The 26,110-nt window shown below is 49.6% G+C and overlaps 1 protein-coding gene across 2 annotated transcripts in view; it reads right to left on the bottom strand.

Moving 5' to 3' along the window:
* Nucleotides 1–592: 592 nt before the first annotated feature.
* The window catches only part of THOP1 (thimet oligopeptidase 1), a 295,527-nt gene continuing 270,009 nt past the window's right edge, over nucleotides 593–26,110 (bottom strand). For both annotated transcript variants that reach the window (XM_069646651.1, XM_069646654.1), the window contains exons 12-13: nucleotides 3,188–3,324; nucleotides 593–1,421 (exon numbers count right to left, since the gene is read on the bottom strand). In XM_069646651.1, coding sequence (XP_069502752.1) covers nucleotides 1,257–1,421; nucleotides 3,188–3,324 — 302 coding nt within the window. In that variant the 3' untranslated portion in view covers nucleotides 593–1,256. The remainder of the gene's footprint in view (nucleotides 1,422–3,187; nucleotides 3,325–26,110) is intronic.

The raw sequence follows: 26,110 nt of genomic DNA, 5'->3' as shown, positions 1-26,110 counted from the left end.
GTCCACAAGAGCGGTGCTGCAGCTCCCCTGAGGTATCAAAAATGAGTGTGGAGAGAAAATGTGGTACCATCATCGAAAATCGAATTAGTCTGGAGCAATGGATTGAATGCAATAGCACTCCATTCTTAAGGGCGGTGTGCCCCCCTCCCCACCCCCTCCTGTGCATCTTGCTTTGTTTATTGAACAGTGGTGGTTTTAAATACCAATTGCCCATTTCTGCTGTAATGGTGGAATGCTTGCCTGGTTTTCCCAATCATATCCTTAACCACTAACTTTAAATTGCGCGTAACACACTGACTAATACCTTAAATATGTCCTGATTGGCAATAGTTTTGCCCTAGTTAAGGCAAGTGATGAACTTGTCCAATTGCAGAAGAATTATTGTAACTCTGCCCATCACCTTGTGGCCTTTCCTCAGCACTTTTCTTTCAGGCATCCATTATGATGGTGGAGGATCAGCTCTCCAGCCAGAATAATGCCAAGCATGTGAATCTATAATCCATCCATACAAGAAAAAAAAGTTACACACATCGTATTCTGTTGGAGAATAGAATCCATGGACACCGGAAATACTGCACAGTGACACTGGCGGTGAGGGTATTTCACAGCAGATTCTAGAAGAAACTGCGTAGATGTAAACCTTTATTAGCATTTTCCTTCCTGACGTTGGGCCTCTTCGAAATCATTCAAAAAATATGTTCCACTATTCTGATAACATGGGGAGTCCAGTCCCAGCAATTATCAAAAAAACTGTTCAGAAACTGTCTTAAAACCAATATCACTTATTATACAGAACGAAATGTAAAGATGCGGGGAATGTATGCATGCGATTGTGTGTGCACAACGAGAAGACCAGTTCTTGCAGGAGATGGCGCAGTGTCCTCTGACAGCAGAGTGGCCACAAGTCCAGGTTACAGTCCATCACATAAAACAGTCCAGACAACGTTCGTGTCTGGGAATTTCAGACTTGCAAGCCGACTGTGCTGGTCACCTTCTGGATCCGAGCTTATTAAACTGAATTAAGGCCTTTAGTTGGCAGATATTTGGTCTAGATGTGCGGCTAGATCGCTTACTTGCTCAGTGATGGATCATCTGGTAGCTTTGGGTTAACCCGGTTGGCTGAGCCATTGGTTCTGTGGTGCTGTTGGTTGGCCTCCGTTGGCGCAGTTGTATATGGTGTCTTGGAGATAAGGGGTAGATGAGTGGATCAGAAGCCTGTGTGTCTCGTTGATGGAAGGCCAAAGAAGACCAGTCCCTTAGCATGCTGATGGCACAGAGTTGGAGTTGGGCACCACGCTCAGTCCTTTGCTCTGGAGGAATGCTTCTTGCTTCGGTTCACGACCAAGGAAATTACGCAGCATGTCCGCAGCATCCAGCGAACCTCCTGGCTTCAGGATACAGTTCCTGTAATCTGCGCCAACCTAGGAACCAGAAAAATGCATGAGTGAGTAGCGGACAGTACAGTTACAGAAATTCAACAATAACTGGCAGAAGAAAAATGTACATGACAAATTCCTCCGGGCAAACCAAAAAGCAGGATTTTGCTGCAAGACTGGTGCCAGTAGGAAGGGCTCCATCAGCATTCATTCCACGCCCCCTTACAACTTCCCTCCAGACTCCTTTAACAAATTAATTGTCACACAAAATACTCTTACTGAAATTAAATGGGACACATTGTTTTGCTCATTTTCTTAAAGAGAAATTCGCCATGAGCCACATTAATGCCAAAGTCACTATAGCCTTGGCTTTTCAAGGACAAACAGTAACAAGCAAACGAAACCGATCATTTTAGTAGACTTAAACGATATTAGTACCCCGTGCTGCGAGGGTCAATGAACTCGTAAAGAGCAAGCTCATTAGCACTCGCCCGGGCCATACCCGCCAACAAGGCTTGGTGCACCGCCGCGTCCTGGAGTTCTTTCCCTGAGTGGCCGTCGTGGAAAGGGAGAAGGGACTAAGTTTAGTCCCTTCGCCCATTCCATGGTGGGCATTTATTTTTTTTAACATTGTTTTTAATGGGTGCCATGGAAAGGGAGAAGGGGCTATGCAGCCATTTTTTTTGCTTTTATTCTCAAGTCAAGAAACAGTCGCAGTGTCGTTTCGCGACTCCAGAAAAATTGCAATTAGTACCCTGATACGACGTGCCGCGGTACTAAAGACAATAGGACAATATGACCCTCGTGGAGGGGGGATGGACATTACCGGTCGGACGTTGCCCCGAGGGCTCCGTTATGGCCCCAGGTGCATTAGCCGACCCGTAATAGCCCCCCTCCTCAGGTCATATTTCCTAATCAGAACCCTGGACGGGCGAATAACCATTTCCTATTGGTCAATTTAAGCTGTGTACTAACAGTGCTTCACCCCCCTATAGTGGCTAAAATGAAAATCACGTTTTCCCACAAACGGCGTCATAATTTCGTTTGTTGGTTTAAATCAGTGAAGAGAATAATTTACCATAAAAAAAATTACATTTTTGTCATGTTATTTTTCATGTTTTTAAATTTAAATATTCCACAGGGAATATTTGAATCCCAAAGTAAAACAAAAAAATGATATTTTTGCATGAAAACTGTTTGGCCATGGGTTGCAATACCGTGATTTCCCTCGGGCTGTACCTTCGTTATGGGACCTCATACCTCGATAAAGGCCCTAACTACATTCGGGGCCTTTGTTTTCAGGGCCCATAATTACTGGTACGACAGTCGGGCTGGGTCTATAAAGCCATGTCATGGCTAGCCCTAGAATATGGCGCCCTGTGCAACAAAGGACAGGCAAAGTGCCTACATTTGCACACGCACCAACATCACTATGACATCACAAAAACTGATGCCGCCAAGATACTCAAGGGGGTCATGAAAGTTAAATTACAAGAATTTGATAGGATTAGGCAAATAGAAACATTTTGTTATGTAGAATACACCTGCCGACGGGTAATATTCACAGCATGTTATTCTATGAAAGATCCAATGCTGGAGAACTAGGACTTTGCCAGCAAACCAGCAGAGTTTCCTCAGAATGTGTCAGGGGTGTTGCAACTTTGTGTCCTGTTCATGCCCAGCACTGCCAGGTAAACCTTTTCCTTTTCAAACCCTGCACATTTCTTTTTTTTTTTAGCTTCCCATGTCCACATTATTGGCCACATTTTACCATCCACGTCCTGCAATAGTCACACCAAACACATTCTTACCTTGCTATTCATAATCCCTTCTTGCTTAAAACGAGTGTAGAACATGTCCATGGAATAGACTTCGCTCCAGAGGTAGCCATAATATTGGGCATCATAACCCCCAGCCAGGTGGCCGAAAGTGGCCGGCATATTCGTACCTGTGAACAAGAGAGAGATGGGTCTGTGGCTGGAGCACGAGAGCCTGTTATACACACACCATGCATCATGGACATGCCATCAGCGGGGGAGGGTACATGAAGGGGCACGAGCCAGAGATGAACTAGGTTTCCCAACAGGCCTTTATTAGGGTGATGAGGACAAACTAAAGTGAATCTCTTCTGGGCCATGAATGTTTATAGTCATGGAAAGGATAGCTGTGCCCAAAAACGTCCATCAGGGCCTCTCAGCCAGTCTGACCGTCACGGTTAGTCCTTCCAGGTGGCCACCCCTCAATGCGCATCTCTGTCCGGTGCATCACCTTCATCATGGAATGCACCACATTTAGTTTAATGTAGTTTATACCCAATTATAGGGATTAAGTGTTTTCTGCAAGGTAGGACTTTTATATTTTCCATTTTTAGTGATAAAAGGTTAATGAAATTCCTTTTTTCTGTGCTGAATTGGACGGCCTGGACAATGCCTAGAGCTTTTTGAACCTAGACCTACTTACAATCTGTGTTCCAAGAGCCACTCATCGATCCTCACTAAAGTATAGCTTGCAGAGAGGTCTAAGCAAATGAATTACAGTTAAATCTATTCCTACCTTTACAAAAGGAGTACACAGCCTCACGTACAGGTATGCAAGAGGATGTAAAGGGGTGCAGAGCTACACCAGGGTCAGCTATATGCAGAAAAGGGCACTCTATAACATGCAGGGATGTTTGCCACTCCACCCTTTCGACAAGGCCAAAGGCTCGACGCAACCGGCCATGAGTATTCAGAGCAAACCTTTTGCCCAGTTCAGGGGCCAGCTGCATGTACACTCTTCCCCATTGAGCAAGCATTTGTATTTATTAAGTTGTATATAGCGCTTTGCACCAAATCGCTTTACATAAGGACAAAAGAGAATATATAACAAGCATTAACAACATATGAATCAAGTATCAGAAAACAGTATACGGAACAATTTACATGAACAATATAGCATAGCATGAGTGGTATTGACCGTGGTGAGAGAGATAGCAAAGGCGTTAGGATGGTAATTGGAGGAGGTAAGATTTTAGAGAAGTGCGGAATTCGGAATAGGAGGAGATGGAATGGATAGTGAGAGGGAGACAGTTTACAGTAGAAAGGGGCAAGAAGTTGAAAAGAACGGTAGCGGGATGGGGCACAGGGTGGGGTAAGAGGAGTGAGTAGGAACAGATCGGCAGAGCGGAGTATTGTGCACACAGAAAACCCACACAGAGCAGCAAGTGCCCTTGGGATGCTGCATGAGTGCGGGTGAGTGCACTGCTAGGAATGTATGATGCTAAAGGGAGGGATAGGCATCAACCAGGCTTCCAGTATGACTGATTAGGCTCTCAGGTAGAGCCTTCTGCTGGGAGCTGCAATGTAGCAACTTGAAACTCCCAGAGCAACAGCAGCATAGCAGAGAATAGCTGCTCACCAACATATGCTTCCAGTGATCACAGCCAGCCTTCTTTTTAGTATTTATTGATTTGCGAGTGTACAGTGTTCTGCATCTCCGCTGTTGGTCATGACAGACCCAGCCCTCTAACTTTATTTTCTAATGTCACAGGTCCAGTCACTCTGAAAAAAACCAAAAACTTCCTAGTGATGCCAAAAACAGAGTAACTGTCAGAACAGTCCCCATTTTCCTTGTCCAGCTAGTGACGCATGTGACAGGGTCATAGCTGAGACCACATCAAGGGGGCACAGAGGAGCAAGCTCAATCTGGGGTAGGTTGCCTTTCAAGGAAATGCCAGGCCCCGGCCTACCCCAGAGACCTTGTGGGTGAGCTGACTGGGGCCTTGTCCCCAGCTCACTGGTATGCATGGAGCCATGCATGTAAATTGGTGGCTTTGCCTCTGTAACCATGTCCATGAAACACTGTCGTTGCCAGATCGCCCTATTCCTTACGAGAATACAAAGACCCGAAAAGCAGCACAACATGAATGGGGACTTCAAGAGCCACAATACACCTGGGCCAACTAAACTTCACCCTTCATAGCTGGAACAGGGGTCCAAACACCTACCACACAAACAGCAGACTGGCTATCGCAGGGCAGAAACTTATACCAGCAGGGAGACTGGGGAACCCTTTACACCTTTACAGGCAAAGGCTTTCTAGATACAGGAGAGGAAGAGTGAACAACTCAGCCAGCTCATGGCAAAGATGGAGGCTGAAAAGAGGGTAGGCTAGAAGTCCCAATGAAGATTTCCAGTGGAAGTCACCTTCAAGAGGATAGCTCAGACAGTGATTCGCCCAGGGCATCAGCAGACTCGAGGGGCCAATTGGAGGAAAGGGAGGGCTATAAAAAGCCAGCCGAGTCCGGTGAGAGGCATACAGGTGAGGTCGGACAGAAGGCGCAGGAGGACCAACAGACCAAAGAGCAGGGTGTAGCAGCTGGAAGAGGATTTGGAGGAAACTTTGAATTGGTTACAAAGAGAGGAGGTAAGGGGTTTAGGATGCGAAAGTCGTGCCAATTTGGTGTGAATGATGGGGTGGATGGATGGCAATTTTGGAGGGAGAGTAGGAGAGAGGGAAGTGAGACTGGAGGGTGAAGGGGAGTAAAAGAGGGAAGCAGAGTACAATGCTGGACAGTCTTTGGGTGAGTGTGATTCGGAGTGAAGTGAATAGGATTAGAAGGGAGTTGGTAGAGACAGGAGAGAAAGAGCAGTGACACCAGGACACAGTATAGGGCGAGGGCAGCGATCAGTTGGAGGGTGGAGATGGGAGAAGCGGAGAAGAGCGGCAAGACAAGGGGTCGGGAACAGAGAGGGAGGACAGAGAGAGAGAGGGAGACCAGCAAGTGAGGAGAAGTTTAAGAGAAGGACATCGGGAGGATTAGCATGCCAAGACACCCAAATAACCCGCTAGACCCCTGAGGGAGTCGGATAAGTTACAGACCTTTAGCGTCCCTAGGGCGAGATTAGATGGTAAGGGTACCCTGGCAGCAGTATGCCAATCTTGAATAAGCTTTGATGGCATAGGGAGCCTTGGCTAGGGAGGTAGAAGCCCCCATACAGTTTGAGGGAAAAGTCCTGGGACCACACCTACAATGGAAAACGCATTTGCTTTGTGGAAAAAGAAAAGTTGAAACGTATCGATTCTTGTAATAAGATTCATTGAGAACTTTGTCACACCGTCGCTAGAATTCTTTGCAGGGTTTTCATAATTCACCAGCCACCTGTGTAGAAATGGAATGTCTGCCAGCCACTCAAGGGGGCTCATCCTGCAATTCAAAACCTTCATAGATTCCTCCTCTAATATTGCTTGCACAGCAAAGATTCAAAGGAAAAAGTGTTTTTTTAATGTTATGTAGGCAACACAGACTTTAGTAGGCCAGCTATTAAGAGGGGCTGGTTTCTGGTGGCAGATTACTTCACGTAGAACAAGGGCTATTTTTAGTGCAAAATGACCTCCAGGATTACAAATGTACAGTCACATTTCCATAGTTATAAATCCATGTTATGTTACGAAGAGCTGAAGGCGTCGCAGTGTCAGATTTAGGCGTGAAGTGCCGAAGAGGAGAGTTTTCAGTTCTTTAGAGGGGAGAATGCATCAGGTCACTGGACAGTTTCCCACAGAGTTAGTCACGTAGGAGTTAAGTCTATCCTAGTTTCTTTCCATTGATGGCTTTTGGGGTCTCCGGTATCGCCGATTGCCATGGTGCTGGGTGTGACGCGTGTCTCTCTAGCGCAGTTTCAGATCATGTTCAGAAGACTGATTTACCAGAGTGCATGTGCCACTGAGAATGTAGTCATTAAATGTCCTCGAGCTTAGGAGCGATATAGTCATGTTTGTGCTTACCAAAGAGCAGAAACTCTGCCACATGTAAGACAGTCTTCAAGCAGGCAACAGAATATTCACAAAGGCCTGCAAGCAGGGTGCCATCACTATTGATATCTGAGAAGGCTTGCACTGGACAGCCAAATAGTTCCTCGCAGCCAGCAACCGTGCACTCCTTGTTTGAGTTTTTCTGAAAGACCCTCCCAAAGACCCAGCCCTCCATGGTTGGATTGACGGGAAGTCTTTGAGGCGATTGCTGCCAACTAGACCTTTGTTCAGAGCCAGAGATTGCTGTGGAATATGGAGGTTTTCATCTCAATGTACTGCTGACGACATGTGAGGTGGCCGAGCAAAGTAGGGTTACAGAAGCTCAGAAGGCATGGCTCGCCCAATTTTGGTAATCTGTAAAGGGCATCATTTAAAAACTGACTGGCGGTCATTTAATTTTTGCAAATATCCTAGTTTTCAAATGTATCGCACATTAAAATAAACTCAATGTGGTCAGACTATTGTATCAGACAGACTTAATGCATCAAAAATAAAAGAATTCACATAATCTATGGCCACATGCGGGTCACAGTTAAAGAGAATGAGCAATGAAACCTGGTCCAGTATGAAATATAAAGCTCACAGTTGAAACATTACAGTCCCTGTATTATCAACAGAAAGGTAAAGGAACATTGCAATACAACGGAGAACGCATGATACTATTTTCTTATATACAGAGAATACATGATTATGGCATAGTGCTGGATAGTGGACTTCCTTCAAACAAATTGCATGTATTAAGAATCGATTATTGTCTATAGATTTTAGAATGAACCTTTATGGTATTACACAAAAGGGTATCCAGTTAACATATTAACTATAAACCACACAAAAGCTATGGCTTAATGCAGATCTTTTACAGGATTTATCACCATCATCTATCCCTGCACTGATGTATCAGATTGAAACATTCGGCTCAATTTAAAATGATAAAACTGGTCTAAGTCTCAGGCTTTGCCTTCAACACATTTAGGTCACGGTTTGATGTTACCAAATAGAGGCTTCAAGTGGTGCCCTGAAAGGATAAAGTATCTAGGAATATGGCTTACAAGAGACATCAGTGAAATGATGGATTTAAACTTGCAATTAACAATAGATAATATATCAGCAGAATGTGAGCAATGGAAATCTCTTAAGCTATCAGTGGGAGGCAAAGTAAATGGCATCAAGATGACAACAACTCCAAAAATAACATCTGTTATGAGCATGAATCTGCTTCCTGCTAAGAAATCTCTACTGAAACTACTAGATAGTCTGATCCAACCCTTTATATGGGAGAAGAAAAAACCAAGATTGAAGTTATGGAAATTACAACTCTAAAATGAAAGAGAAGGACTAAATATCCCACATTTTGAAAGATATCAACAGGCTTTCACGATCAGACACTTTCTACCATTCATATCTGAAAATTTGGATGAGTGGGCCGTTGCTGAAGCAAGCATGGTGGGCCCACTAACCGCTTCGGCAGTCTTGTCAACCACAAACAAAGATTGAGGTGAGAGGTCTGCATTGACTGAGTTTCTGGGATCGACCTGGAGAAGCATGGCCAAGACCTTCGATATGGTCCCAGGCCTAATGAATTATGCCTCAATTTGGTTGAATCCCGCAATCAGAATTAAGAACAAAACTATTTTTTGGCCGAATTGGTTTCTGGCAGGAGTAAGGAGGATTGATGACTTATTTGAAGGAGGAAGGAACAAGTTACTTACCTGTAACTGTTGTTCTCCAGCATGGGTCTGGCATGGATTCACATGCTCATGACGACGGGGAATATTCACATGCTCATGAATATTCCCCGTTGTCAGGCTGGGAATCCTCGGTAAAGAAAAAACCAGTATCAGTTTCGTTTCTGATCTGTCTTTCGTAGTAATAACCAATCACTGGTCTCTGCGTCATACTGACCACAGCCAATGACTGCCCTCTACCTAAGCACCGCCTCTGGCAGCCATCTTCAGATTTGGAAGCACGTGAAGTGGCAGTATGACCAAGTGAAGAGCCGCAGAGGGGTAGGCGGGAGGGTTCGCATGTGAATCCATGCCAGACCCATGCTGGAGAACAACAGTTACAGGTAAGTAACTTGTTCCTTCTCCAGCATGGGGTCTGGCATGGATTCACATGCTCATGAATAAAGAATACATAGCAGTACACACATGCACAACCACGGGAGGTGGCAAAGGCTCAACATTAAGCATCACATCAACTCAACATTAAGCATCTTACCTCCTCACCAGGCTCACCTCAGGCGAACAGGTTGCGCAGCACTGCTTGGCCGACCCTGGACTCCTCCCTGGAATCCCGGTCGACGCAGTAGAATTTCGTGAAGGTGTGCGTCGACCTCCACGTAGCAGCCCTGCATATGTCCAGCAGGGGCACACCAGATAGGAACGCCGTGGTAGCTGCGATCGCTCTGGTGGAATGGGCTCTCGGACGGCCAGGCAGCGGTCGGTTTGCCAACCGGTGACAGCACATGATACAGCCGGAGAGCCATCTGGAGATGGAAGCCTTCGAGAGAGCCTTCCCCTGATTGACAGGTCCAAAGTTCACAAAGAGTTGTGACGTCTTCCGAAAACCCTTCGTGCGGTCCACGTAGAACTTCAGCGCTCTAGCTACATCCAGCGAGTGCAAAGTCCTCTCAGCCGGCGACGAAGGCGACGGGAAGAACACAGGTAACACCAAGGGTTCGTTGAGATGGAAGTCCGACGGTACCTTGGGCATGAAGGAGGGGTGCGTCCTGAGCACTACCCTCGTGTCGTGGAAAGTCAAGTACGGGGCCTTGCAGGAAAGGGCCTGGATCTCTCCCACTCGTCGTGCGGAGGTGATGGCCACAAGAAAAGCTGTTTTCCACGATAGAAACTTCAACGGGGCCGAGTGCAGAGGCTCGAACGGAGGTCCCATGAGCTTGGTCAGCACCACGTTGAGCTCCCACGCCGGGGCCGGAGCCTTCACCGGCGGGAACGATCTGAACAGTCCCTTCATGAACTCTTTCACCAGACGATGAGACCACAAGGACGTCCGGCCCGTGGTTCTGGTGTATCGGGAGATCGCAGCAAGATGAATCTTGATGGACGCATGTGCCAGACCAGCTTTGGCCAGCGTCAGCAGGTACGGCAGTACTTGGGGAGCCGTAATCCGTAGAGGGTTAATCTTCTGTGCGTGGCACCAGACAGAGAACCTCTTCCATTTGTGTCCGTAGCATTTAAGAGTCGAGGACGCCCTGGCCTTTGCAAGAACCTCTCTGCAATCGGCCGGTATGTCGTATCCTCCAAACTCTAGTGCTGCAGGAGCCAGGCCTGCAAGTTCAGCGACTTCGGGTCGTGGTGGAGGATGGCGCCTCCTTCCCTGGAGAGTAGATCCGCGTCCGCCGGCAGCTTGATCGGCGGGGACGCTGACAAGTCCAGAAGGTCCGGGAACCATATCTGCCTCGGCCACGCAGGTGCGACGAGGATCATCCTGCACCGTGACCTCTTGAGCTGGTTGACGAGCCGGATTAGCAGAGGCAAGGGAGGGAACGCGTAGAGGAACAGGCCCTCCCAGGGGAACGAGAAAGCATCGCCCATGCTCCTCGTCTGGGGAAACCTGCTGGCGAACCTCCGGCACTTGGTGTTCGTCGCCGTCGCGAACAGGTCGATCTGGGGTGTGCCCCACCGTCGGAAGAGGCGATCCACCAGATCCTGCCGTAGTTCCCACTCGTGGCACGAGCGCAGCTCCCTGCTGAGTGAGTCGGCGATGGTGTTTTTTATCCCTGCCAGATGAAACGGCACCAGAAAAATCCCTTGGGCGACGGCCCAATGCCACAGGTCCTGCGCCTCCTTGGACAGCGCTGGGGACCTGGTTCCGCCCTGTTTCCTGATGTAAAACATGGTGGTGGTGTTGTCGGTGAAGATCCTCACCACCTTGTCCTTGAGGGACGGAAGGAAGGACCTGAGGGCCCAAAACACTGCACAGAGCTCCAGGACGTTGATATGTAGGGACTTCTCCGTCGGGAGCCAGAGTCCCCTTGCGTGCAGATTTTCGGTGTGCGCTCCCCACCCTTCCAGGGAGGCATCCATGGTCACAGTCTCCTGGTGGGCTGGGGTCTGGAAGTCCATGCCCGCCGTCAGATGCGCGCGGGTGCCCCACCACCGTATCGCTCGTCGGAAACTCTCGTCGAGCTTGATCCTTTCCTCGAAGCTGCCCGTCGTCTGGATCCAGCGCGCATCCAGGAATTCTTGCAACGGGCGCATCCGGAGCCTGCACATGGGAATGAGGTAGATGCAGGAAGACATCATCCCGAGGAGGGACTTGATGGACCTCACTTTGGCCGCGTCGGCCACCAACATCCGTTGCACCTTGCCCAAGATGGTCCTGGTCCTCTCCTCCGACGGGGAGGCCAGAAGGGACACTGTGTCGAGCCTCGCTCCCAGAAACAGTGCGACTTGCGCGGGCACCAGGTGGGATTTGGCGTAGTTCACGGAGAATCCCAGGTCCGTGAGGAGTTGGACGGTCCTTGCCGTGTGGACCACGGCGAGCTCCCTCGTCTTGGCGCGGATGAGCCAGTCGTCCAGGTAGGGGTAGACGTGGATCCCCTCGCGGCGCAGCTGCGCCGCCACCGGTGCAAGGCACTTGGTGAATACCCTGGGTGCCGACCGTAGTCCGAAGGGAAGGGCTTTGAACTGGTAATGACGCCCTTGGACCACGAATCTGAGGAATTTGCGGTGCCCCTTTAGGATGGGAATGTGGAAGTAGGCATCCTCCAAATCCAATGACGATAGGAAGTCTCCTTCCTCCAGCTGACCCAGGACGTGCTGGAGGGTGACCATCCGGAACTTCTGCGCCTTGATGAACTTGTTCAGACGTCGCAGGTCCAGGATGGGGCGCCATCCTCCCGTCTTCTTCTTCACGAGGAAGTATCTCGAGTAGACTCCGGAGCCCCGAAGCCTCTTTGGGACGAGTTTGATGGCGCCCTTTCTGAGCATCGCCTTTACCTCCAGGAGAAGTTGAGGGACGTGAAGTTCTTTCCTGGCCACGGGGGGGACGCGCGGGCACCTTCTTTGAAACTCGAGCGCGTGGCCCCGGGCCAGGGCGTCCAGCACCCAACGGTCGGTGGAGATGGACTCCCACACGCTGACGAAGCCCGCCAGCCGGCCTCCCACCGGGGTGCTTCGGTGGGGGCCCGACCCCAAGGCCGGTTCAATCCTGCTTGGACGCGGCCTTGCCGCCTTGACCTCCTTGGCGACGACGGCGGGGTCCGCTAGACTTGCCTCGTCCTCTGTAGGCCTCTTGCGACGACGAGCGGGCCGCTTGACGGTAGGAAGCGAAACCGCCGCCGGAACCTTTGGAGGCGCCCTTGCCTCCGCCGCTCCGAAAGGGCGTCCGTCGTTGCAGGACTCCAAGGGCCCGGGCCGTCTCAGTATCCGCCTTGATGGTCTGAAGGGAATCGTCCACTGTCTTCCCAAACAGGTTGTTCCCGTCGAAGGGCATGTCCAGGACTCTGGTCTGGACGTCCTGCCGGAAGTCCGTAGCTTTGAGCCATCCACGACGTCGAAGGCAAACACCGTTGCCCAGCTGGCGGAATCCAGTGTCGGCGATGTCCGTCGCCACGGTGATGGCGTGGTCCGAGGCCACCTCACCTTCCTGCAGGATCTCAAGGGCCTCCGCCCTCTTGTCGTCCGGCAGAAAATCCAGCAGGGGAGCCATCTTGTACCAGAGCTCCCTGTCGTAGCGGGCCACGATAGCCAAGGCGTTGGCCGCTTTAATCGTCGTCGCTGCCGACGAGATGACTCTACGCCCCATAGTATCCAATTTCTTTCCCTCGCCGTCCGGCGGGGAAGTCGATGTGGAGGCCGCACCCCCCCCCGCTTTCTTCCTGGCTGCCGCGGAGACGACGGAGTCCGGGGTAGGCTGCGCCCGGAGGCATAGGGGGGCCGTGTCCGGGACCCGGTACTTTTTCTCGTACCGGTCTCTTCTAGCTGGCGTCGTGGAAGGGTTCTTGAGGAGGGAAAGGCCCTCATCCCAAATGTCGTCCAACAGAGGCACTGCGAGGACCGTCTTCCTCTTGGCCTCGCGCCGCTGATAAAGGAAGCCTTCCTTTTTCTTCTCCTCAGGGCAGAGTTGGAAAAGCTCGGAAGCCCTGGAGATCATGGAGTGGAAAGATCCGATCTCGTCGGGCGGAGAGGCCCTGGTGGGAGGCGACGACGGAAAATCCTCGTCGTATGCCTCGTCGTCCGTACCCGTAGCTGCCGTGTCAGTCCCCGTATCATCCCCTCGGGTGGACGGGGAGGAGGGCTGGAAGGGGCGCGACGGTTGAAAAGGAGGTGGTGGATGGATCCTTCTTTTCTTGGTAGGGGGAACACCAGAAGGTCCCGGTTCTGGATCCCCCGACGGGAGAGGTTCCTCCGTCGGTAACGGTAGCCTCGTCCTTATCTCGGAGCATAAGGACTGTATGGCCAACAAAATGGCCGCCGAGTTGTCTTGCGGCGCTGGCAGAGGGGAATCCGACGGGCGAGCAGGGGCCCCGTCGGTATCCTCGACGATGTCGTCGTCGTCACCTGCGTCGGGGTCCATTCCGACGGGCTGGCCTTCTTCCACGCCTAGGCCGTGGCTTAAGACCTCGATCAGTTCCTCTTCTGAGGTTGAGGCCGACTCTACGACGACGCCCTGCCCCCCCTTCTTCTTCCCCACGGAGGGTTTCACGGGGGTCCTATCGATGGGCACAAAGGAAGACTCCCTCCGAGGAGGCAGGGAGATTCTGGGCCCTGAGGTCGCCACCACTGGTGCAGCCACCACAGGCTGAGCCAGGGCCGCCGCGACCGTTTCGATAGAGGGCTTGGCCTGATGGATCAAGGCCTTCACCACCTTAGGTGCGCTCACCGCCTTATCCTTGAGGGAGGGGGCACTGCCACGCTCCTCCTCTGCCTTAGAGCTCGACCGGGGCCTCTCCAGGAGCTTCGCCGGGTGCTCGGCCTTCCTCTTACCCGACCCAGAGCGTTGGCTCGTGGTTGATGGTGCCGGGGAGGGTGCGCCCTGCCTGGCGCCCGCAGAGCCCGACCGTTCGGCGCTCCCGGTGCCAGCGGACTCGCGGTGCTTGGCCTTATGTTGGGCCCCCGTCGCCGGGGCGCCCTCAAAGGTCTTAGAAGACCGCTCGGATTTCTTCTTCTTCTCGCCAGACGGGCTCTTACCCTCCAGCCAGTTGGCGAGGCGTTGATGGCGGTCCTTCATGGTCCGTTCCGACATGTTGCCGCAAAACGCACAGTCCTTCTCCACGTGCGTCTTGTCCTCATGAAGGCAGTAAAGGCAGAAAGAGTGTTCGTCCTCCTTGAAGACGTTCTGCAGCTGGCATCCAGGGCAGACCCTGAACAGCTTTCCGGGCGTCGAGCTTCCCTTCTCCTGGGCCATCTCCGAGACAGGGCCTGAGAAGCTTCTGGAGTCCTCCGAAGTGTAGCTCGACGAAATCTTCACCCTTGAGGGGCACAGATGAATCCGACACGGGTCCCCGTTGATCGGATGTAGGATCGGTGGAGCTTGAGGCTCTTTTGACCGAAAGAATCGAAGTTTTTTGTAAAAAGCGCGAAAAAATAGCACTAACGCTCGAGAGCAATAGCACGAGGATCCCAACACATGAACGTGCGGTAAAAATCTGAAGATGGCTGCCAGAGGCGGTGCTTAGGTAGAGGGCAGTCATTGGCTGTGGTCAGTATGACGCAGAGACCAGTGATTGGTTATTACTACGAAAGACAGATCAGAAACGAAACTGATACTGGTTTTTTCTTTACCGAGGATTCCCAGCCTGACGACGGGGAATATTCATGAGCATGTGAATATTCCCCGTCGTCATGAGCATGTGAATCCATGCCAGACCCCATGCTGGAGAAAGTGGAGATCATTTCATGATCTCAAAAGAAAGTTTGAACTAAATGAATGCACCTGTGGGGAGTACCGGAAACAAATAAATGCAGTGAACTGGACAGCACTTGAATCTTCAGATTTAATGGATACAAGTAAGATTAAAGGCGGCCAAGAACATATGGCATCCAAAATGTATAATCTGCTAAGCCGAAATTCAGGAGGCGAATGACAAGATCTTGGCGTCCTAGTTGCATTGCCTACAAGACAAAATGACGTACCAACGATAGGAGGCACTGTGTAGAAACATTTCAAGAATGTCATTGAATATTGGTGAAAGAGTACGACAAGTGAAGCTATAGAATAGAGTATTTTGCGTATGCACAAGCAAGGCTCGAGTTTAACAGATGCATGTTGGGGATGTGGTTTTACATGAGGCTCTCTTGAACATATGCTTTGGGACTGCTACAAAGTAAGAGCTTTTTGGAAAGGGATTACTAAATTGATGAATCAAGTTTTGAAAGAAGAGAAGGAATTACATTTTGAAACCTTGATTCTGGGAGAGGACACAGATCTGGATGAACTACGTTACCACCAATTAACATGGATTTTAAAAGATTCTTTGGCTGCAAAAAGGATAATTCTATGTAATTGGAAATCAGCTGTATTCCCAACAACAGAATTATGGATGGAGGAAATGTACTCAATATGTAACACTGAAAGAGTTGTAATGACCTTGCAGAAGAAGGAGAGGCTGTTTGATAAAATATGGGGGGGTTTCCTGGGTATGGAACCAAATTAATCTGGTAAAGATAGAGAAGATATGATGGATATTAAGACCAGTACATTTTTAATAATTAAATGAATATGCACTAATTTTCATAGCTTGAAATGTGTATTTGACAATGTAATTGGATGTTTCCCTTTCAGGGTGGTGTATGGGGTAGGTTATTTTTTCTTTCTTTTCATCCTCTTGTTCTCACTCCTTTATTTAACTTCTAGGTTTATGATTGTATTTAAGGGGGCATGGAAAGGATTATCACTTGTTTTCCATGTATTGTAATTCTTAAAGATAGGATGTTTTAACTGAAATGTATTCTAATATATGTAAGAGGGTAAATTGAATAAACAAGTTTAAAAAAAAGAATACATTCTGGTAGAATAATGACATTTATACATCGTTCTAATAATTAAATTGTACATAGAATGTTACAAATCTGTACAGAGGGTAGGTGTCAAGTGATTCATTTAATTTATTCATTGGAAAGGAAAGCCCCACTCAAGTCAGCTATTATTAGAGCCTGCTCTCCTCCCAATATTTATTGCAACAATGTTTGATTGTGGCCCAGCCATCCATTTCTGTACGACGTGCCACCAGCAAAGAGGTGGTAGCTGACATCATTATCAATTGCTTGGCCAATAGAAACACGACCCTTATATATCTATTTGCTATTCTTCGATTTGGACACTTGGAGGTAACCAAGTTAGTAAAGCCAGTTACCCTCTGCAACCGGACATTACACTAGCCCAAAAAAGCAAAAACGTGCCCAGGACCATAGCAAATGATAAACAACAGGTTTCTAAATAAACATTTTGGGCATGTTGTGGGATGGCCAGGGGCAATTGTAGTCTTTATATATGGGGCAACAGGTTCTGTGCAAGATACTATGGGCTTCATCACGAGTTGGGTGGTAGCCCTTAAATGCGGTGGTAACGCCATTACCGCCGCATTTAAGCGTTGGCAAATCATGGGTCAGGTGGAAAGTTGGAGTGTAACTGGCAGCTTTTTGCTGAAGGTAAAAATCTCCACATTCCGCCTGCTTTCGGCACTATTAGCACAGCGCTAATTACGCAGCCGCTAATAGCCACCAAAAAAACCCATTGGGTCCAGGGGACCCAATGGGGAATGGGTATTTACTGCCTTACCGCTACTCATGATCCGGCGATTATAGACAACTTTGTGATGAGGCTCTATGTAGATATGCAATACTGACTTGATATGCAATCATGCTAAAGTACACTGCAGATCTGAACCTTTACTAAGCACAGCCCTGTGATGGAATGGGATCTAGTGCCCTAGAGTCACCAGTTCCACAACATATACTGTGGAGGTAGATTTAACACTGGATTATGCAATGCCAGTGATTCTGATTAAATGTTCCAAAAGTCAGTAAAAGTACAGGGTAGTAGCTCTCCCAATGCTGCCACAGAAGAGAATGCTCAGAGGGATCCTTGACCCGTCCACCACCAACCTTAGTCGGGCAAGTGAGAGATAGCAACACGACTTTATGCCCATGTAACCCTATGGAGGAGGGGTGGGGGGTGGACAGGTGTGTTAAATTTCTCTCCTATCTCAGATTTTCACAGAGACCACTTCAGAGGTTCTGGAATCTGCCGTGCCACTTACTACTAATGCTTGTCCCGGATGAGGGAGGTCCAGGTGTTGTGCGTTCAGAGGTCGTTTTTAGATGCATGATCTAGTTTTGGCTGGTTGCGATACCTGTATTGCGGTTTCAGAGACTGGCCAGCTGGTCACACAAATCACAAGAATAAGATGACTTCTGCAGAGCAGTCGACATCATGATATCCAAGGGCAAAAAAGACTGGATTCAACCCAAGTAACCACGGTCAGATGATCCTAGGTTGGCGAACAAAGAAGCAGGTCCTGCACGGCTTCTGTTGGGACCAGAATGCTGAAAATGCAGGCGCCGGCAACTTGTAGGACAAATTGAAAATCCTCCATGTACAAAGGAAGTACTCAGAACTGCGACGGCAGCAACCTAGCCCATGAGAGAGCTTGTCAGTTTACTGGGTGGTCCATGGACACTGCAAAGGCTTACATGGCACGGATCCTTGAACAGGGATTGAAACAGTTGCTCCCACTAGTCCATGGGTCGAATCACTGACATGGCCTTTTTGAAAACAAGACAAAGAAGCAGGAATTCACCAGTTCTTGGCTGAGGCAATGGTGGTTAGCTGCAACCATCGTCCTCTAATCTTCAGCAGTCTGTACTTCTTCATAGGGTTCTTGGCTCCAACGATCGGTCAAATGGCTGCAGGAGTCCTTTTATCCAGGATTTGGGTAGGGGTCACCACCAGGTACACCAATGGTAAAGATCTGTACTATTCAAACTGCCTGGGGGTGTACAAACTTGGGCAGACACAAGCCACAAATTCACCCCAGCAACAGACACTCTGGTCCCCCTCCTTATTCGAGGCAGACAGTCACAGCCCCCCACATCCGACCACATACACTGCTTTCCCAGATAAAGTGGAGATCTGTGTCTTAGCATGGGTAGGGACATCCATATATGGGAATTACAGACCCGAGAGGGCAGGAAGTAGGCCAAGGACAATATGGTCAAAGCGGCATAGCCATCTCCCATACCCCTCCACACACACACAACACACACACACCCACACCCTGTATTTGCACTTCATATTATATAGCAATTTACCTTGAAGGGAGTGGCAAAGCCTAATGCCTTTGTAAAGGAAGATTGTGCCCATGGCAAAGAAACCCGAGATATTCCTGGGCAAGTCAGTTAGTCTGTCAAGTGGGAACAATCTGGTTTCCGCTACTTTATTTCTACACCAGAACAGATCCCGCATTCTTTCAATAAGTTCCATCATGAGTGGAACATCTTGAGCTGTGTCACGTAGAAAAAGTTCTTATGCATAAAGGGCTTTTATAAACACAATGTTCGATATGATGATTCCCCCAATCCCACTGACTTTGCTTTTTACCGATTTGCTGCTAGATGCCCCAGAAAGGAGGCGAAGAGCAGAAGAGACTGGAGGGAACGCAATGCCCCTCTCCTGTAACTAGTTATTGGACACATCATCCCATTTACTAATCCTGGCTAATGGATCCATATAAAATAATGTTACTGAGTTAAGGAAATGAGGTTCAATATTCATGGCTGCCATAATGTGGATTAGTAAGGAACATCTTAGTTCAGTTCTCTAAACTTTATTCAAATTTAAGGATCCATTAAGAACATAGTCATGTCTGCAGTTTTCAATGGAGGATCAAGCAGGGTTAGTAAAGATTTCCTTTTTGCCACTTTCCTCCCATAGACTTCTATGAGACACCCTTTCTTTTTGCTGTGTTGTGCTTGCTGGCCTGACTTTTTGGAGGCAAGTAAAGCCTTCTACTTAACTACTCCCACCTCCCCCCAACCATTGCTTTGTGCTCATTTTTATGGAGATACTGATCAGCCCCTAAAACGATCAGCAATGGGAGACTGCCTTAGTGGATTTCTTGGATTTTGAAAACTGCAGATATCACCTTAAAATGAAGTGCGATTAGGATACTTTGTGCCCAGAAAGGGCTAGTGGAAGTGGTAATACCGTGTTGTTGACTTTTTACTTGTACACCTTTGCATTTTGCCAAAGAATACATATACCTGAACTCAAACAAGGCCATGACATTTCTGCCTCTCCTTTGGCTAGATCGTCCTTTGGCCTTCTTCCTGCCCTCTCAGATCCAGAATTGCCATATTTGGAAAGACCTCTTCCCCAGGCAAATGGAACAAGTTACTTACCTGTTGTAACACTTTCTCGGCAACCTTCACTGGACTATGTTCCCGGCGAATTCTAATTTTGAGCTTTCTTATATATTGTTTGGATTAGCCAGCTGTGGTGTTGCATCAATGCCCAGATTGCCATGGGTAGGGTTAAATCATTTTTCAAATAAAATACATATCCACTTGCGACTTTCCATTTTTCAATTTTTATATTCTCTTGAGTGCCAAATAATTTTCCTTCACACTATGTCTTTTTCAAAGTATAAATATATTTATATCATATATTTTTCTCATTATTGTGTTCCATTCATTGATTTTTTCTGTTCCATTTGCAAGTTTTATTCTCTCAAGTTTTATTCTCTCTACACATGTTTCACCTTTGTTACGATCACAAAGGATCTTCAGGAGAGATTCAATTGCTATTTTCAATAAGTAACAAAGGTGAAACACATGTAGAGAGAATAAAACTTGAGAGAATAAAACTTGCAAATGGAACAGAAAAAAACAATGAAAGTTACTTACCTGTAACTGTTGTTCTCCAGCATGGGTCTGGCATGGATTCACGTGCTCATGAATATTCCCCGTCGTCAGGCTGGGAATCCTCGGAAAAGAAAAAAAATCAGTTTCAGTTTAGTTTCTGAACTGTCTTTCTACTAATAACCAATCACTGGTCTCTGGGTCATACTGCCCCCAGGCAAATACTGCCCTCTACCCAAGCCCCTCCTCTGGCAGCCATCTTCAGATTTGGTAGCACGTAAAGTGGCAGTAGGACTAAGAGAAGAGCCGCGGAGCGGTTGGAGGGAGGGTTCGCATGTGAATCCATGCCAGACCCATGCTGGAGAACAACAGTTACAGGTAAGTCACTTGTTCCTTCTCCAGCAATGGGTCTGGCATGGATTCACATGCTCTTGAATACAAGAATACATAGTAGTACACACATGCACAACCACGGGAGGTGGCAAGGCTCCACATTAAGCATTTCAACAACTCAACATTAAGCATCTCTTACCTCATCACCGGGCTCACCTTCAAGCAAACAAGTTGCGCAGCACTGCCTGGCCGACTCTGGACTCCTCCCTGGAATCCCAGTCGACGCAGTAGAATCTCGTGAAGGTGTGCGTCGACCTTCATGTAGCAGCCCTGCAGATGTCCAGCAGGCGCACACCAGACAGGAACACCATAGTAGCAGCAATCGCTCTGGTTGAATGGGCTCATGTGTGGCTTGCCAAAGGTCGGTTTGCCAACCAGTGACAGTGCATGATGCAGCCGGAGAGCCAGCTGGAAATGGAAGCCTTCGAGAGGGCCTTCCCTTGGTTCACAGGTCCAAAGTTCACAAACAGCTGTGATGTGCTCCGAATACTCAATACTGTGTCGAGTCTGGCTCCCAGGAAGAGGGCGTCCTGCGACGGTACCAAGTGGGACTTCGCAAAGTTGATCGAGAATCCCAAATCCGTGAGCAGGCGACCGGTTTTCGCTGTGTGGTTGACGGCGAGTTCTCGTGACGTTGCTCGGATGAGCCAATCGTCGGTAGGGGTAAACGTGATCCCCTGCAGGCGCAGCCACGCCGCCACTGGTGCCAGGCACTTGGTAAAGACCCTAGGAGCCGACTTCAACCCGAATGGCAGGGCCTTGAACTGGTAGTGCTGCCCCTGGACCACGAAACGTAGGAACTTTCGATGTCCTTTGTGTATGGAGATGTGAAAGTAAGCATCCTACAAGTCCAGCGACGATAGGAAGTAGCCTTCCTCCAGCGGTCCCAGTACGTGCTGAAGGGTAACCATCCGGAACTTCTGGGCTTTGATGTATTTGTTGAGGCGCCGAAGATCCAGGATGGGTTGCAAGCCGCCGGTCTTCTTAAGGACAAGGAAGTACCGCGAGTATACTCTGGAGCCCGGGAACCTCTTTGGGACGAGTTCTATCGTGCCCTTTCTCAGCATGGCTCGTACCTCCAGAAGCCGCGGTGGAAAGTGGTTTTCTTTCCTGGCCATAGGAGGGAAATGGGGGCTTTCTTTGAAACTCCAGAGTGTGCCCGTGGGCCAGGGCATCCAGCACCCAACGGTCGGTTGAGATGGACTACCACACGTCGACGAAGTTCGCCAGCCAGCCTCCCACCCGGGTGCTTAGGTGGGGGCCCGACATTACGGCCGGTTCAATCCTGTTTCGCCGAGGCCTTGCCACCCTGGGCTCCGTGGCGACGACGACGGTATCCACTGGTCTTGCTGCAGCCTCTGTAAGCTTCCCGCGACGAGGAACGGGCAGCTTGGCGGTATGAGATGAACTACCGCCGAATCCTTTGGAGGCACCTTGAGATTTGCCTTCGGAGTTCCGAAAGGACGGCCGTCGTTGATGAAGAGTGCCTAGGGCACGGGCCGTCTCGGTGTCCGCTTTGATGGCCTGTAGCGACTCATCCACCACTTTTCCAAATAGGTTGTTTCCGTCAAAGGGCATTTCCTGACGGAAATCGGTGGCCTTGAGCCAACCACGCCGCCACATGCAAACGTTGTTGCCCATTTGGCGAAAGCCGGTGTCTGCGATGTCCGTGGCCACTGTGATGGCGTGGTCCGAAGCCACTTCGCCTTCCTGCAGGATTTCAAGGGCTTCCACCCACTTTTCGTCTGGGTGGAAGTCCAGGAGGGGAGCGATCTTGAACCACAGATCCCTGTCATAGCGTGCCACGATCGCGAGGGCTTTGGCCACCTTGATGGTCGTCGCTGCCGACGACACAAGATGACCCGTCGTCCCATGGCGCCCAGCTTCTTCCCCTCGCCGTCCGGTGGGGAAGTGGAAGTTGATGCCGTCGCCCCAGCCAATTTCTTCTTGGCCGCCGCGGAGACAACCGAATCCGGGGACGGCTGTGCTCCGAGGCACATAGGAGCGGAGTCTGGGACCCGGTACTACTTCTCGTACAGGTCCCTCTTCGCAAGGGCCATGGATGGGTTCTTCAGCAGGGACAGCCCTTTGTTCCAGATGTCGTCCAGTAAGGGGACTGCAAGACCGGTCTTCCTCTTGGCCTCCTGTCGTTGGTAGAGGAAGCCTTCCTTCTTCTGCTCTTCGGGGCATAGCTGGAAAAGCTCTGATGCCCTGGCGATCATGGCGTGAAAGGAGCCAATTCTGTCACGGGTGGAGGGGGGCTCGGGCAGGGGGTGATGGGAGATCCGTCCCATCTCCCTTCCCCTCTCATCCCTTGGTGGAGGGGATGGAGGTGAAGGATGGAAGGGAGGGGGAGGATGGATTTGCCTCTGCTTGCTCGGTGGGCTCCGCAACGATCCAGGCGCCGCTGGATCGTCTGTTGGGGGTAAGGGCAACCTTGTCCTTATCTCTGTACACAGGGTCTGCAACGCCATCAAGATTGCTCCTGAATTGTCCTGTGGCGTAGGTATTGGATGCGACCGGAGCAAAGGCTGGGGCGCGGCGTCCTCAGTTTCTTCCACGGCCTGCGGCTCCTCGTCGGCTCCACTGTTGCTCTCCACATCCGCCTCGTCGGGATCGCTCACGTAGGCCTCGAACTTCCTGTCCAGGATAGCTTTGACGCCAGCCAGCTCATCCACAGAGGTGGTATCTGAGTCCTGTATGGCTACCGTGCCCCCCTCTTTCCCGTTCCGGGGTTTCACTGGGTTCTTCTCGATAGGCTGGAAAGATGATTCCCTCCGGGGTGGCAGGGAAACTCTAGCCCGGAAGTAGTCTCCACTGGGATAGCCTCCACAGGCTTTGCCAGGGCTGCCACGACTCCTTCAATCGAGGCCTTTGCCGGGTGAATCAGGGCCTTCACGACCTTGCGCACGTCTGAGGCCTTCACCTTAGGGGGAAGGTCACCGACTCGTCCCCCCTTGGCTTTCTCGGTCGGGATCGACCGGGGCTTCTCCCGAAGCTTACCCGAGTTCTCGGACTACCTTTTCCCAGAGCCAGAGCGTTGGCTCGTGGATGATGGCGTCTGTGCCATCGCGCCCTGCCTGGCAGCTGAGGAGCCCAATCCAACGGCGCTCCTGGTGCCGGCGGACTCACAGTGCTTTGCCTTTAGTTGGGCCCTCGTTGCCGGAGCGCCCTCAAAAGTCTTAGAAGACCGCTCAGACTTCCTCTTCTCACCTGCTGCTGGGCTCTCTCCCTCCACCCTCCAGCCAGTTGGTGAGCCGAGCACGACGGTCCTTCATTGTCCTGACGGACATGTTCTTACAGAACGCACAGTCCTCCTCCACGTGTGACTTGTCGGCATGAAGGCAGTAGAGGCACCAGGAGTGCTCATCTTCCTTGAAGACATTCTGTAATCCACATCCTGAGTAGTTCCTGAACACTTTGGATCCAGTAGGTGTCGAATCTCCTTTGTCCTCGGCCATGTCCGAATCGGGGTAGGCCTCAAGGGTCTTCCGGAATCATCCAAGAACTGTAATTCGAAGAAAATCCGCCCTTGAGGGACGTAGAAAATTCTGAAATGGGTCCCATTGATCGGAAGAAGAATCGGTGGAGCGTGAGGCTCAAATTGACCGAAAAAATAAGAGTAAACTCTTCAAAGAAACGCAATACGAGGTAAAAGCTCGAGAGCTACAGCACGAGGACCCCCAACACTTGAACGAGTAGTAAAAATCTGAAGATGGCTGCCAGAGGAGGGGCTTGGGTAGAGGACAGTTATTGGCTGGGGGCAGTATGACTCAGAGACCAGTGATTGGTTATTAATAGAAAGACAGTTCAGAAACAAAAAAAACTGATTTTTTTCTTTACTGAGGATTCCCAGCCTGACGACGGGGAATATTCATGAGCATGTGAATCCATGCCAGACCCCATGCTGGAGAACCTCTGCTTTCCTGGGCAAAGTGGTGGCTTGTGTGTTTGGATGGGTATGGGGGCTGAGACTGTTTGGTCTCAGTCCCCATCCATGGCTATAAGTGCCTGTTGTTGGGAAGAATGTTTGGCCAGTCGCTATCCATAATTCGACATCCACTGCCAGTTTGAATGGTACAGGATCCTTACCATTGGTGGACATGGTGGACATGGTGGCGACTCAAGTTCAAATCCTGGATAATAGGAGGACCTCTGCAGCAATTCAAAGATCATGGTTGGAGCCAAGACCCCTATAAAGATGTGCAGACTGCTGAAGACCAGAGGATGACCATTGCAACTGACCAGCATTGCTTCCAGCCAAGTCCCAGTGAAGCCCTGCTCCTCTGTTCAGACCTCAAGGCGGTCCTAGTCTGTGCTTTGACCCCCATGGCTGGTGGGAACAGCCATTCTCTGTGCCTGCTTGAGGAACAGTGTCCAAAGTGTCCTTAGACCACCCAGTACTGTGATCAGCCCAATATAAACCCTGTGACCAAAAAGGAGATCTGCACCCATGACCCCTGGGCCTCCCTCAACCAGATCAAGCACAGTAGTATAAGGCCCCAATCGATTCTGAAACCGCTGAAATGGCCTCTGGTAAAATCGGATTAAGGGGGACAAGTTAACAAACCAGTGTCCTCCTCTCCTCCATAGGGTTACATGGGCGTGCAGTCATATCCCCATCTCTTTCCTGACATAGATCTGTGGTGGTCTAATCAAAGATATCCACGCTCCCTTTCGCTAGCGTGATGGGATTGAGAGAGACACCTGAACTTTTGGAACACTTAATCTCAACAACTTGCATTGCTCAATCCAATAGTAAACTTACCTGAACCATATACATTTTGGAACTGGTGACCCAAGGGCACAAGGTCCCATTCAATCTCAGGGCTCGAATTACTAAGAGTTAGGAGCAATCCTAGCATTAGATCTCCAAGTGCTGTTACTGTGCTTTTTTTTTTTTTTTTTTTTTTAAATCGGAGTGCGCTTCTAGTTTTGTTCCTTAACCTTTTCCTACAAGGTGTGCTTTTACAATGCACCTGGCTTTGCCAGAACATGTCCCTGGGAACTTTGGGACTCCCTGTGCCGGCTACTTTGCAAGATCCATCAGCACATCACTCACTTCCTGCACCTTCCCAGCAGAATTCAAAACCTCCTAACATCAAGCCCCTGGTCACAAAGACCTCCCTCGACGCTCTTGTCTCAACCAATTACAGACCCATCTCAAACAGAAATATAGCTAAATTAACCGACGGAGCGGCATATTCACAACTATGCATCTTCTCAGAATCCAACTAGATCCTAGACACCAGCCAATCCAGTTTGAGACCCTCATGAGGAACTAAATTCTGCCTAATCTCCATCTGGGATGATATCAAAAGACACAGACTCAGAAGGCTGTGCCACCCTAATCCTACTCGACCTCTCAGCATCATTCAACACCATTGACCACTCCATCCTAACTGACGTACTTCACACACTCGGCATCAGGACTCAGCCCTGTATTGGATCTTCTCCTTCCCGCCAACAGATCCCAAATAGTACACATGCCTTCATTCTCCTCGGCTACCCGCCCAGTCGGCCATGGAGTGCTGCTCTATGCCTCACTCGCCCCACTCCTCTTCAACCTCTACTCAAGCTCACTTTCCACACTAATTTGATCCAGCGGGCTATCATGCTAGAATTAGGCATCCGACACTGAAAACCTCAAAAAAATCTGAAAGAGCCCCACTTCTACACCCCCCCATTGTCGCAACATGTATGTCGAAAAATAAAACGTCTCAA

Source organism: Ambystoma mexicanum, chromosome 1p (genome assembly GCF_040938575.1).
Source record: "Ambystoma mexicanum isolate Mex_15411 chromosome 1p, UKY_AmexF1_1, whole genome shotgun sequence".
Taxonomy (NCBI): domain Eukaryota; kingdom Metazoa; phylum Chordata; class Amphibia; order Caudata; family Ambystomatidae; genus Ambystoma; species Ambystoma mexicanum.
Note: the sequence above shows the minus strand (reverse complement) of the source record. Positions and strands in the feature narration are given on the sequence as shown.